This window comes from Crocodylus siamensis, chromosome 8 (assembly GCF_052110815.1).
Source record: "Crocodylus siamensis isolate JL-2025a chromosome 8, ASM5211081v1, whole genome shotgun sequence".
Lineage (NCBI taxonomy): Eukaryota > Metazoa > Chordata > Crocodylia > Crocodylidae > Crocodylus > Crocodylus siamensis.
In genome coordinates this window covers 43550111-43564824 of record NC_143402.1, presented here as the reverse complement: position 1 = coordinate 43564824, position 14714 = coordinate 43550111, and the positions used below count along the sequence as shown (strand labels likewise).

The window sequence follows — 14714 nt, the reverse complement described above, 5'->3', positions numbered from 1 at the left end:
GAGCGCGGCGGCGGCGTTCCGGATATCGGCGGCGGCCCGGAAGCGCGCGACCCTTTCCCCGGCGGAGCGCGGCCATGGTGAGTTCGCGGCCCGGGCCTGGGGCTCTGCCGCATCCGCTGGCATCCGCGCCGCGCCGGGCCGGGGCCTCTCCTCTGTCGGCTCTGCCGCCTTGCGGGCCGCTGCTGCCGCCGGGCTCGGGGCGGCTCTGCTCCCGCGTGGCCGGGGAAGCCCCGGGCGGCCTCGGGGCGCGGTGCGGACGGGCCCGCTGGAGCGGGGAGCGGCGTGAGCTGCCGCCCGCTGCCCGAGATGCGGCGGCCGCGGCTTCTCCCGCCCGGGGTGGCCGAGTCCCGGGGCTCGCTGGCTGCGCCCCGCCGGCGGGCACGGGAGATGCGGGCGTTGGGCTCTAGGGACGGGACTTTGGAGGCTTTCCTGGTGTTGCAGCGGTTGTGGGTTCAGGCACCAAGGGAGCAATTTCTGCATCTTAACCCATCCTGCCTCTCTCCCAGGCTCGTGGTCCCAAAAAGCACCTGAAGCGCGTGGCTGCTCCAAAACACTGGATGCTGGACAAGCTGACGGGGGTGTTTGTAAGTATTGCTCTTTGATTTGTGTAGGCTTAAACTTTAGCTAGAAGATGGAACATTTTCTTCTTTTAATTTGAAAAGAAGCTCAGCAGTTGTTTGAAAAGCTTCTGCCTCCTGTTTGATGAGCAAATTGGTGAGCTGATGCTCTTGTGATGTTTTGGCTTTGCCATCCTTGTGTAGTTTAGTTAAAGTCTTAATCCAGTATGGGCAGTCCTCAGCTTACAACGTTATGCACTTACTAGGTTTATAAGTTGACACCCTGCTTCAGCTTTCTGACATGAGTTTCCACTTGGAATACTTGATCCAACACCATGCCATGCCAGCGAGCAAGTTTGCTGCGTCGCCGGTCTCCCTGGAGAACATCTGTCCAAACTTCCTTTGGCACTGTCTTTAAGAAAGCAGACAAGACTCCTGAAAAACCCGCAGCCAAGAACCCTTTCAAAAAGTCCAAACCAGAACCTGTCAAAAAGTCTAGCAAAATCACCTCAAAAAAGTTCTTCCAAATCAATATGATTGCTAGTTACAATATGAATACATTAATGTAGCTATAGTATTCATTTTACTTGAGATGCAGTTGGTTCCTGAAAACTGTCGTAAGTTTGAGGACTGCCTGTACTGAAGCCTTGGTGCTCCATCTAGTTGGCAGCTGCCTGGATGGCTTGGCAGGGTTTGCTCAGGGGCCTCCTGAGCAGAGGAGTAAGCAGATTGCTTTTGTTGGGTTGTGTTAGAATAGTTGGGGTTGGCTTGCTTAGAGAACTGAAGTTTTTCAGCAGCTCTTGAAATATATAAATGTAAACTTGGTATTGATTTTTTTTTTTTTTTAACCTATTGTAGTGCTACTTTCTTACCTTAGCCTTTCTATTTGTAACTTGCCTTGGTGCTTTGCCTGTTCTCAGAGCATGGGGTGACCAAGGCTTGCCCCCGTGTTGGAACAGCGTGCACCCCCACAGTGCACAACCTAAACACACAAGGCTTTGTTACATGCATTCACTTTCAACATTTGAGCGTTAATTTGTGATGTGGAAAACCTGCTTAGCAGTTTTAGGTGTTTACCCAACTTACAGCACAGCATAGGTTTTTAAATGCATCTCCACCTGAACCCCACATCATCTGGAATGTTTTTGCTCATTTACTTTGTCAACAGGAGCCTAAGGAAATGGATGGGCCTTAGGCTATGCTCTCGAGCAGGGGGTCCCTGACTGGTAGGGGTGTTTACTGTTCCCTCCATTTGCTTCAAAACAAATGTTAATAAAGTGGCATATGAACAACTGCATCTTGGACCTGCTGCTCTAGAGGTTAGCAAAGGGATATTGTAGAAGTGAAGGAAGGAGAAACCAGAGTTGAGTACTGTCTGCAGATGTTTGGTTATCAGTGGCATATAAGGAGCAGGACTGCTGTTAGGTAGTGGAACCCACGCTTCCTGTGAAAGAATGAGGAAATCTAAGTCAAAAGAGACAATGTTTGCTACGTTGTAGGTTAGAAAGGTGGTCTTTGCTTACATGATAGAACAGTTGGAATAGTTGTCTTTTCCCTCATTTTGCAGGCTCCCCGTCCATCAACAGGTCCTCATAAACTAAGAGAGTGCCTTCCACTCATCATCTTTCTGAGGAACAGACTCAAGTATGCCCTGACAGGAGATGAGGTCAAGAAGATCTGCATGCAGAGGTTCATCAAGATTGATGGCAAAGTCCGCACCGACATAACCTATCCTGCTGGCTTCATGGGTTAGTGGGGACAGATCTTGTGAGAGCTGGAAAGGTTTGGAGGCAAATGGACACGTTTCTTGATTAATGATTCTTATGTTTACAACCAGATGTCATCAGCATTGAGAAGACCGGTGAGCACTTCCGCCTCGTGTATGATACCAAGGGTCGTTTTGCTGTTCACCGCATCACAGCTGAAGAGGCCAAGGTGAGTTCATCTTCCTGGCAGTGTGAGGGTCTTCAGCAAGCTATGGAGCTTGCCCCAGCTAAGGGTAGAGTTTGGTTTTATTTGGTTTGTCAGAACCGTTAGGGTCAGGGTGTAGAACTGAGCTTCTTTCTTTGAATATGGACTTCCAGGTGTCTGGCCCAAATGATTGATACAATATCCATCAACACACTGATTTAAGGAATGAATGTTCACCCTCTTTTGGATCATAGAGCGGGAAGAACTTGGGGCTCTTGGTGAAGTGGAGGATGTTCACCAAATCTCTGTACGTAAAAGGTTGTAGTTGGTTGTCTGAGAGCCAGTGGGGGTCCAGAGTAACCTCTGCTTATAGCTTTCCTTTATAGTTTCATAGCTTCATAGTTTCTAGGGTTGGAAGGGACCTGAGCAGATCAAGTCCGACCCCCTGCCATGGCAGGAAAGAGTACTGGGGTCAAACAACTCCATGAAGATGTATATCTAGCCTGCTCTTAAAGACCCCCAGGGTAGGAGCCAGCACCACTTCTCTTGGAAGTTGGTTCCAGATCCTAGTCGCCCTGACAGTGAAGTAGTGCCTCCTGATATGTAGCCTAAATCTACCCTCTGCCAGCTTGTGACCGTTATTCCTGGTCACTCCTGATAGTGCTCAGGGGAACAGCGACTTCCCCAGTGCCTGCTGGTCTCCTCTGACTAGTTTGTAACAGGCCACTAGATCCCCCCCCCAGCCTTCTCTTGTGAAGGCTGAACAGGTTCAGGTCCCATAGCCTCTCCTCATAAGGCCTGCCCTGCTGTCCCCTGATCATGCGGGTGGCCTTCCTCTGGACCCTCTCCATGCTGTCGACATCCCTCTTGAAGTGCGGCGCCCAGAATTGGACGCAGTACTCCAGCTGCGGCCTGACCAGTGCCGCATGGAGGGGGAGGATCACCTCCTTGGACCTGCTTGAGATGCATTTGTGGATGCATGACAAGGTGTGGTTGGCCTTCCTGGCCGCATCCCCACACTGCCGGCCGATGTTCATCTTGGAGTCAATGATGACTCCAAGATCCTTTTCTGCCTCTGTACTGACAAGAAAGGAGTTCCCCAACCTGTAGGTGTGGTGCCGGTTGTTTCTCCCCAGGTGCATCACTTTGTACTTGTCGGTGTTGAATCCCATCCTGTTCTCATCCGCCCACCCCTGTAACCTGTCTAGGTGTGATTGTAGCCTATTCCTCCCTTCTAGCATGCCCACATCCCCCCACATCTTAGTGTCATCAGCAAATTTGAACAGGGTGCTTTTTACCCCCTCGTCCAAGTACTGATGAAGAAGTTGAGCAGCGTGGGCCCGAGGACCGAGCCCTGCGGTTGTCTTTATATAAGCCTGCCTTCAGATTCTCAGAGTGGGTAGGTGTGCAGGTCCTTGTGATGGTCAGCAAGTGTTTGCTTCAGAAGAACCAAGCCATTGTCTATATTGGACAGTTCTGCTGGCACCTACATCATTTTGGGGTGGGAAAAGACTGCATTTACTAGCCCAGGGGTTGGTGATCTGCAGCATAGGTGTCCCAAGTGACAGGCAGTCTATGTGGCATGCAGAAGATCAGGGAGGGAGCAGGCAACATGACGGATACGATTGGGAGTAGAAAGCAGAGCGGCATCTTGGCAGATAAGGGATCAGAGTGGCATTTGGAGAGGATGTGGAGCTTAAGTTTTGACATGCTTGCTAAACAGGTTGACCACCATGTCTTAGCCAGTGCAGCTTTGCTGGCAGGACTCTTGGAAAGGATGTTTGGGGAACTAGTATAGCTTTGGCAGCCAAAAACCCTTAGTCAGATCCAGTAGTGTAGACCAAGCTTGCTGCCCGCAGGATTGGCTGTACTCTTTGGATGCTAAAATGAGTATATTAGTGGTTCTCAAACTGGTCTGTGCTCCACAGAGCTAGGGTAAACTGTCCATGGATTGCTCCAGTTTATTTTCAGTTAAAAATATTGACAGACAGGTTACAGGGCATGTTACGAGAAATGGGCAGTGGCCACTGAGTCCAAAAAGCGTTGGGACCTGTTTCCTTAGGTGGATTTAATCCTGCCTCCTCACAGGCTCACTAGTAACCTGTTTTACTTGCAACATTGACTCTGCTTCACTCTTATTGACTCTTTTTAAATTGGGAACTGTAATCATTTGAAGTCAGTGGTGCATGCCCCTCAGATCTGCACAGGGTGCGGCGGGCTTCAGCTGTGGGATGGGTGTGGGGGCTGGGCTCAGACCGGGGGGGGGCTGCAGCCACCCCAAATTTCGCTGTAGCCCCACTCCCAGTGCTGGTGCCCGCCTGGCACAGCCCTAGCTCAGCACCTCATCTCCACCCATGCTCTGGGAAGAGCCAGGGCTGTGCTGGGTGGGTGGCAGTGTCAGCACTAGGAGTGGTGCTATGGCGAAATTTGGGATAGCCGCAGCCCCCTCTGTAACCCCTGCCCCAAGCCCAGCCCCTGCTGAGAAGAGCCCTGGCTCCAGCCCGCAGCTGCAGCCTACCCTGCCCTTTGCAGATCCAGGGGCACAGGGCCCCCCTCCCATGCCCTCCTGGGGTGCATGCAGTTGTGGGAGCTGCCCCCTCGCCCCCCCAAGAGCCACAGCTGTAGTGTCTGCATCTGCCCTGCCCCAGTCCATCTGTCACTGGGGGGGGATTGATCTGCCCCCACCACGCCCCTTCCTTCCTCTCTCCCACCACAAGGGTTTTACGGCTGCACACAGCTCTTCTCGCTGCCTGAGTACTGCTCTGTGGCTGCACACATGCACAAGCATTTATCTGCCAAATTATTAGTTGTATCAGGCCGATTTCCATTATAGCCAATTTTCTTTATATTGGTACTAATCTGATATCAGACTGATGTATCAATGCAGCTCTATTTGTGACTTTCACCCTCTGAATGTGTGGGACATAAAAGCAGCATTGGGTACTGGCAAGAATGAAAAAAGTGTGTACTTGGGGCTTTCTGACAGATGGCCTTTGCATTGAAAAGGCAACTGTAATGGAGTTGTCTGTCCTGAGACTAACTTGAATTGTCAGTAGAAACCACTCTACAGCAGTGGTTCTAAACTTCTTCAGACTCAAGACGCACCCCACGTTCAGTTTGAGGCATTCATAGGAAAATGCCAGCTCTTACTTTTCACTTGTTTTTGACTCCAAGAAAATGTCAGAACAATTCCTCTTTTGCAAAGAACTTAGATAAGCCCTTCCCTGGTATAAGTGGCAGTTAATAAAGCCTGTTAGGGAATTGCCTTGGAGTTAAGCATGGTCTCCATGTTTGATCTATTCAGTAGCTCTGATAATGCTATTTTTAAATGAGATTAGGCTCTGCTGTGCTGTAAGGTGTAAGCCTGGTTCTGTGCACACTGATGGCTCCTGCTTTCTGTTTACAGTACAAGCTGTGCAAGGTAAGGAAGATCTTTGTGGGCACTAAAGGAATCCCTCATCTGGTGACCCATGATGCCCGCACCATCCGCTACCCAGACCCCCTCATCAAGGTGAATGATACTATCCAGATTGACTTGGAGACTGGCAAAATCACAGACTTCATCAAGTTTGACACAGGTATGTGCTTCCATCGCCTCTCTTACCCCAGCCCTCTGCTCATGCCTAGCCCAGAGTGTGCAGTGGCCTTCCATAGAACAGGCAGTAGGATTTGTGGGAACAAAACTAGTTCTAGTTTTTCAAAGGTGGAAGGGAAAGTGGAGGCTTTGGTTCTAGGCTTCTGGTGGGATCAGAACAGCAGTCAAGATCTAGACTAGTGGTTTTCAACCTTTTTTAGACTCCAAGCCCTTTAACTTGAGCAAGCTGAGTGGCCTTATTTCAGAAACTGCTGATTACAGTGTTTACCCCCTTGTGCAGTACTGGCTAGGGAAGGGGAGAGCTCTGGTCAGCTCTGTCCTACTCCTCACTTGCCTCCTGGGTAGCAGCCTCATTGAGAATTGCTGGTTGAGATTCATCGCACACATTCATTGTTCCCTGTTTCAGTGATCATCTGCAGAGCCAGATGCAAGTTTCTTGATAAGTTTGAAGGGTCTGGAGTTTTTTCAAGCAAGGTGGCATTTACAAAATGCAGGTTGCAAAAAATCATAGTCTTTAAATGAAACTCCTGTAATTTGGTGTTTTCTTCACTGACAGTGCAGGGATCTTTTTATACTGAGAAAGGAAACTAGACTCTAGCTGGACCCTTGAAGAAAAAGCCTGATGCTTTTGTCCTGGAGGAGGTGGTGTCTTCTGGCTTGGGGAGCACTTTAGAAACCTTGAGGACTGGCTTTGTTCAGGCTTAGTGTGCAAATCCTCCATTGTTTGGTGTGGGAAGAGCTGAAATGCCAGGGCTTGCATTTCATTGTTTGGTGTTGAGGCTTTCCTCTGAAGCAGCCCTGCAGTTCAATGTATTCCGTCTGTCCTTGGTTGAAATGGAAGGAGCATTATACAAACAGGGTGACTTCTGCCTTTGGAAACAGACCCAAATGCATCACTAGGTTTGAAGGGTAAGACCCCAGTAGTGAATGTGAGTATATGCTGGAGGAGCTGAAAGCAGATGTTTGCAGAAGACGCCACTCCCCACACGAGTGGGGAATAGTAGATATACTGAATGGTAGGGTTAGTTTAGACAGATTGGAGGATTGGGCCAGAGGAATCTCATGAGGTTCAGCAAGGACAAGTGCAAAGTCCTGTAATTAAGATGGAACAGTCCCATACATCAGTACAGGCTGGGGGCTGACTGGCTGGGAAGCAGCTCTGCAGAAAAGGACCTGGGGGTTACGGTGGACAATAAATTGAATATGAGCCAGCAGTGTGCCCTTGTTCCCAAGAAGGCTAAGAACATACTGGACTGCATTAGTAAGTCAGTTGCCAGTAGGTCAAAGGAGGTGATTACTCCCCTCTATTCAGTACTGGCGAGGCCACACCTGGAGTACTGTGTTCACTTTTGGGCCCCCCACTACAGAAAGGATGTAGATAAATTGGAGAGAGTCCAGTGGAGGGCAATAAATATGGTGAGGTGGCTGCTGGACGTGACTTATGAGGAAAGACTGGGAGAACTGGGCTTCTTTAGAGAAGAGGAGACTGAGAAGAGACTTAATAGCAGTCTTCAACTACTTGAAGAGGGGTTCGAAAGAGGTTGGAACTAGGCTATTCTCAGTGGTGGCAGATGACAGAACAACAAGCAATGGTCTCAAGTTTCAGCAAGGGAAGTTTAGGGTAAATATTTGGAAGAATTTTCTTACTGGGGGGTAGTAAAACACTGGAACAGGTTACCCAGAGAGGTGGTGGAAGCTCCATCCCTGGGTTTTTTCTGGCTAGACAGAGCTTTGGCTGGGATGATCTCATTGGGGATGGTCTTGCTTTGAGCATGGGGCTGGACTAGATGACCTCCTGAGGTCCCTTCCAACCTTAACTTTCTACGATTCTATGAAACACGTGCTAGTTGAAGAAATACACTTGCAAGGTGTCACATGGTTGTGTGCTTGAACTACTTTTAATGGCAATGTATAGATTGATGCAGCTATTCTAACAACACCCTATTCTTCATTGCAAGAAAGATGCAGTCGCATCCAGTGTTGCTGTGGGTCACTGCCAGGGTTCCCTGTAGTGAAATAATGGATCTCACAAATAAGGCGTCATTTCTACTCTGTGCTTCTAAAGTTTGCCTGCCTTGTCCTGATGACTCCTAAAACTTGAGGATCTCTTCAAAAGCAGTTCTGATTTTTAGATGGTAGGAGCTAAGTTGGGTGGATGAAGTTACTGGTACTAGGTTACTGTTCAGGTGTATCATATTCACGTTTATGAAAACATCAGTCTTAAGCTGTTTGCATTTGATGAAACATTAGAAATCAGCTGTAGTGTCTGTGCTTGGAATTGCAAAAGGTTTGAGGCATGCCATTGTTGGCCAATCTGCCCAGTAGTAGGAGGTGTCTATTTGGTGCTAATTCATAGATTTCATAGACATTATGGGCTGGAAGGGACCTCATGAGATTGAGTCCAACCCCCCCCTCCATAGGCGGGAAGTCAGCTGGAATCAAGTGACCCCAGCAAGAAATATATACACCTGTTTTTTTTAAAGAGACCAAAGTATGTGCTTGCACCACCTCTGGGGGAAGTTTGTTCCAGACCCTGGACACGCACCATAAAGAACTTTTTTTTTATATCTAGTCTAAATCGGCCTTATGGCCATTAGACCTTGTTATCCCTTGGGGAGCTCTGGTGAACAGCTGTTCTCCCAGGTCCTGATGTACCCCTCATGTAATTATAGGCTGCCACCAAGTGCCCCCTGAGTCTTCTCTTCTCCAGACTAAAGAGTTCTAAGTCCCTTAGCCTCTCCTTGTACAGCTTTCCCTCCAGGCCTTGGATCACATGAGTGGTTCTTCTCTGGACTCTCTCAAGCTTCTCCACATCCTTCCTGAAGTGGGAGGCCCAATACTGGACACAGTACTCCAGCTGCAGTCTCACTAGGGCCGAGTAAAGTGGGAGGATGACTTCCCTGGTTTTGCTTGAGATGCATCGGTGGATGCATGCCAGAGTTTGGTTAGCTTTGCTAGCCACAGCATCACATTGGTGGCTCATATTCATCTTATGGTCAATCAAGACCCCCAAGTCCCTTTTGGTCATGGAGCTAGTGAGTGTAACACTGCTGAACCTGTAAGTATATTGGGGGTTCTTCCTACTGAGGTGCAGCACCTTGCACTTCTCTGCATTGAAAGCCATCAGGTTTTGGTCAGCCCACCTTGAGAGTGTATCCAAGTCGGCCTGTATTCCCAGCCTGTCCTGTGGCGTGACCACTCTCCCCCATAATATGGTATCGTCTGCGAACTTGGCCAGTTCACCTCTGACTCCCGAATCCAGATCACTGATGAAGATATTAAAGAGTACTGGCCCAGGTACCAAGCCCTGAGGGGACTCTGCTGGTAGCCCTGCGCCACATTGATTTGCTCCCTTCCACTAGTACTCTTTTTGGGTCCGACCCTGTAGCCAGTTGCCTAGCCATTGGACTGTAAGATGATCAAGGTGACAGTTCCCCAGTTTAACCATGAGGACATTATGGGGAACTAGGTCAAAGGCCTTATTGAAGTCCAGATATATGACGTCCACGTAATCTCCCTTGTCTAGGGCACATGTTAGCTGGTCGTAGGAGATGAGGTTTGTCAGGCAAGACCTGCCAGTCACAGAGTCATGTTGGCTGGCATTCAGTTAATCTGAATTTAGTTAGAAGCTTGCCTTCAGTTAGTCTGGCATTGATGGGTCCCTTGACAATTTTCTCCAGGATTTTTCCAGGGATGGAAGTCTGACTGATTGGTCTGTAGTTCCCTAGGCCATCCCTCCTCCTTTCCTTGTAGATGGGGATCACGCTGGCTCTTTTCCCATCATCCGGGACATTGCCCGAGCATCACGATTTTTCAAATATCTCTTCCAATGGGGATGCGATGATGTCTGCCGGCTCTTTCAAGACCCTTGGGTGCATTCCATCTGGGCCTGCTGATTTGTGAATGTCCAGTTTCTCAAGGTGTTCCATTACCTGATCCACTTCAATTTGGGGCCTGTCACCTGCTCCTGGATTGGTTTGTGCCATTCCTGGCAGTGTGATCCTCCTGGGAGGGTGAAAAACTGATGCAAAAAAGTCATATAGGAGATGGGCTTTTCTTGGGCATCAGATGTTAGTTGCTCCATTGAATCTCTCAGGGGCCCAGTCCTTGTTCTTTTTCTGACTTCCCATGTATCTGAAGAAGGACTTTTTGTTGTCCTTGATTCCTGTAGCTAGCCTCAATTTGGTTTGTGTCTTGGCTTTTCTCAACCACTCTCTACAGGTGCAGGCGAGTGCAGAGTAATCCTCTTTGGTAATGCTTCCTGTTTTCCAGCTGGTGTAGGCTACTTTTTTGAGCTTAATGAGGTCCGACAGTTCCTTATTCAGCCATGGGGGCTTCCTTGCCTGTTGACTGCATTTCTTGCGAGATGGTATGGCTTTGCCCTGTGCTTCAAGGATTCTGTTTTTGAGAGATGACCTTTCTTTGTGTACTCCCTTTTCTGGGGGCATATGGCCTCTAATTGCCTGACTGACCAATTTTCTTGGCCTTCCCAAAGTTAAGGATGTTTGTTTTACTGAGGGGCTTGCCTGCTCTTCGGTGAACTAAGTTGACCAGTTCATGGTTGCTGTCACCAAGCTTTGCCTCGATCCACAGAGGGCTAACCAGGTTCTCCCCTTTGGCCAGGACCAGATCAAGCAATGTCTCTTCCGCAGTTGGCCCATAGACCTCCTGGGTTAGGTAGAGGTAATCGATGCACATGAGAAAGCTACACAACCTGTCAGATTTGGCCATGCACTCATCCCAAGAGATGTCAGGGAAGTTGAAGTCCCCCATGACGACTGTGCATTGGGAGCAAATGACTTTGAACAGTTCTCTGTTGAATTTCTGATCTAGGTCTTCCTCTTGGTGGGGAGGTCTGTGATAGATTGCTACAAGTAAGTCACCCTCCCCATGTTCTCCTCGTACCTTGACCCAGAGGGTCTCAAGACGCCCTTCCTGGTTTGGAAACTCAATCTGCAGGGATGCGAGCTGATTCTTGATGTAGAGAGCAACACCCCCTCCTCTCTTCTCCATATGGTCTCTCCTATACAAGGTGTAACCCTCTACTGCCACCGACCAATCTAGGTGGAGTCCCACCAGGTCTCCATGATTCCTGTAAGGTCATAGTCATTTTCACTAGGAGGGGGCCAGTTCTTCATGCTTATTTTCCAAGCTCCTGGCATTTGTATACAAGCCATTAAGACTGCCGTGCTTTCCTGAGGGGTTAAGTCTCAGACCTTTCCTTGTGCTGCCCAAGTTATTGGTAGTGCAGCTGACATGACCTGTGCTAGAACTGTTAGTAGACTGCCTGTCCCCCAGCTGTCTCAGTTTAAAGCCCTGTCAAGAAGGTCAGCCATTCAATTGAACAGAGAATCTTTTGTGTTGAATGCATAGTTACTTAGTCTGCTCTGACTTGGTTGGGTTTCTGTTTACTGTTATGTAGTCTGGGAACAGGAAGGTTAATCTGCACCATACTCATTGTACCACAACAGCCCTGCAGTCCAGGGGTCTGCAGCAACTTGCAGCCTGTGAAGGTGTGATCTAGCATGGGAGATTGGTGGCAAAGAGCTGTGCTTTGATGTGCTGCTTGTCCTCTCTAGGGATCCTGTAACACAGTGTCTGAGTTCTCCTCATTGCAGAGGGGTTGGGTATCTGCAGCAAGAGAGTGCAGGCATCCAGTTGCTTGGGGGTAGGGGTGGAGGCTTCTGGTCTGGAGCCACAGCAGGGTTGCAAGCTCCAGCCTGTGCGCGAAAGATTGCTTAGCCCTGCTGTAATCTATTTGGAGCATCTAGTCTCCAGCAGCGGTCTGCACATAACCCGGACAAGCAGTGTACTTTTGTTACAGGGGCTCTCTGACATGGGTGTACATAGGCTCATAAATACTGTTATTTCTGCCTTTCCTTCCACCTAGGTAACCTGTGCATGGTGACTGGTGGTGCTAACTTGGGCCGTATTGGTGTGATCACTAACCGGGAGAGACATCCTGGCTCATTTGATGTGGTTCACGTGAAGGATGCCAATGGCAACAGCTTTGCCACCAGGCTCTCTAACATCTTCGTTATTGGCAAAGTAAGTGTGAGCTAATAGGACCTGGGATGTTTTTCCTGCCCTGAGGGAGGCTTGCAATAAAGAGTCTTCTTATTGGACAAGTGTGGGTGGAACAGACTGCAATGCTAGAAGGGGTTACTACTTGGAACACATGCTGCAGGAAGCTACTGCTTCTGCAACAGCTGTTTAGCTCAAGCCATGCATTGACTTAGGGCTGCTGTGCCCTCCCTCCTGCCCCATGTGGTCCCAATAACCTACAAGCTGTGGCTGTCTTTGCACAGACAATTTAGTGGTAAGGTAAAGATTTTCATTCAAAAGCTCAACTGCTTAAATGTGCAGAAGTGACTGGATGCGACTGAAAAGTTGTGAGGCCCAAGCTGAGCAGGTCCTTTCATGAAACCTGTTTTGCCAGGAATTATTGTGACTCTTCAGTTGACCTTTTCAGAGCTGATTTAATGTGGCTTCTAATCAGCCAGTGAGTTTAGCTTTTTAAGCAATAAGATTGTTTGTTATTAGAAATCCACCTGCTCTTCAAAAATTGTCCTGATGGACTCGTATTTTGTCTAAACACTGGTCTTGTCTCTTAACCAGTTTAAACTTGCAAATTCTGGTGTGGATGCTGCCATTTTGGTTTGAACACCATAGATCCATTTAGCTTAAATCTTTTCTGAATTGACTTATGGCAGTAAGCATTTATGCAGACTTTTTTATGTGTTTGACTTAATGGCAGAACTTGAATTGATGTTCACTTCTTCATAAACAAGTCCAAAGAAAATGTCAAGAGCTGTTCCCTCAAGTGAGAGGGAAGGTCTGCCAGGTGCAGTGGAAGCCTGTGAGGGTGGGGAGGCACTGTTACCATAACAGTGTCTCGCTGTATGACATCATGCTTCTTTCCTCCTGCTTTAGGGTAACAAGCCATGGATCTCCCTGCCCCGTGGAAAGGGAATCCGTCTGACCATTGCCGAAGAGAGAGACAAGAGACTGGCAGCCAAACAGAGCAGTAGTTAAGCCCTCAGATATGTGGACTGACAGCAGGTCACTTCTTCTTTTTGTCAAATAAAACTTTTACCAATCAAAATGCTGCCTGTTTCTCTTGAATTATGTGAGTTTTGTCTAAGGTTTACCCCTGAAGGTCTGTGGTTCTGACTACTTCACCATAGTAGCAGGCAGTGCTGTCCATACAGTCTCAATAACTGATTGCCCATCCGTTAGTTAATTCAGTCTAACTCCTCTTAGTCCTGGCCTGCCACCCCAAAAGCAAATGGGGTCAGCTTGTGTTTCTGCACAACAGCATCTTCTCATACCTGCTAGTTTTCAGGGTAGCCCTCTATAACTAGCTAGAGTGGAAGAGGCAGCAAATGCAGAAAGGAGTTTGTAACCAAATTGCTGTTGGCTCAAGATGTAGGTTTATAGTATCTTGTCCTATCCTTTTTCTAAATCTGACCAAATTTATGGTAAATTTGGACTGATTAAAATCAGAAAGGCTCATTATATGAATACAGTTTGGGATAGGGCTCCAAGTGGCTGCAGAAACAGGCATTTGTGATGATAATTATTAATACTTACTGCTTTAATAATGGCTTACAAAGGACTTAACATCTGGTACATGCCCTCTTCTGCTCCATAATCTCAGATGGAGAGTGCCTGAGGAGGAGGATCTAATTTTTGTTACTGCTGTTTGTGGTGGTGGTTTTTTTTTGTGTTTAAATTCGGAAATATAAGGAGCATCAAGCCTGGTCTTTCCTGTTGGCTTGTTTTCTTCGCCATCACATTAGTTATGGGCTTTTTTACATATCTAGTGCTAATACTGAACCTGTAGCAAATTCATCCTGTGTATGTTTGTGAGGCCCCTTCTACACATGCAGGTAAAGGCACAATTGGATCTAATGTGTGATCCATACAGGAGGAGGATTTCAGGAGGTGTTATTGTGGGATTGTACATTAAATCCAATCATGCCTTACTGCTGGTGTAGGAGCATCAGACAGTTTGACACAGGTCTGTCCCTTCATTTCCTCCCCACCCCGGCACTCCACTCTGACTAAACACGTGGAAGTTTGAGAGGCAAGGGTTTTTTCTAATGACTTATTGGAGCAACTATTTAGTTGGGAGAGATTTTGGACAAGTTTTTTGGTACAAAGTACCCCTTGGGAGATCAGAACATCAGTCAATTTGAGTAGCTGGCATTGCCCTGCAGAGGAGAAGATGATGAGGGAGGCAAGGGAGGAGCTGCTGTGCCAGGCTTATATTGTATTTGCTGTTGAGGCTTCCCTAAGAAGTGGCAGGCAGCCCACTGGTTGCCCCTTTCCTCAGATGAAATGGAAGGGGGAGGTAGGTGTATGTGTAGGATGACTTTTACCTTCATTAACAGACACAAACGCATCAGCAGGGTTGAAGTTTTGGGACTTCTAATAACCCCAGTGATTAGTGAGCATGTGCTGGGTAATAAGTGTGTAGTATAACTAGGGATGGGCAAATGGGGCACCTGCCCTGGGCCCCAGAATTCCCTCCCCCCCGCCCGAGTCTGTGCCTGGCAGCATTGCATGCTGGGAACTTCAAAACCATTCCTAGCTACTGATGCTTTAAGAGCAAAATAGCTGGAGTGGGCACAACACGTGTGGCAGTG

General features: G+C 48.2%; 1 protein-coding gene across 1 annotated transcript; it reads left to right on the top strand.

The window, feature by feature from the left end:
• RPS4X (ribosomal protein S4 X-linked) lies at positions 1-13168 on the top strand. Its single transcript, XM_090061453.1, has 7 exons — positions 1-77; positions 507-584; positions 2125-2305; positions 2395-2492; positions 5875-6046; positions 11954-12111; positions 12997-13168. The coding sequence occupies exons 1-7, from the start codon at positions 75-77 to the stop codon at positions 13096-13098; spliced, it is 792 nt and encodes a 263-aa protein (XP_089917579.1). The 5' UTR covers positions 1-74; the 3' UTR covers positions 13099-13168.
• The last annotated feature ends 1546 nt before the right edge of the window (positions 13169-14714 follow it).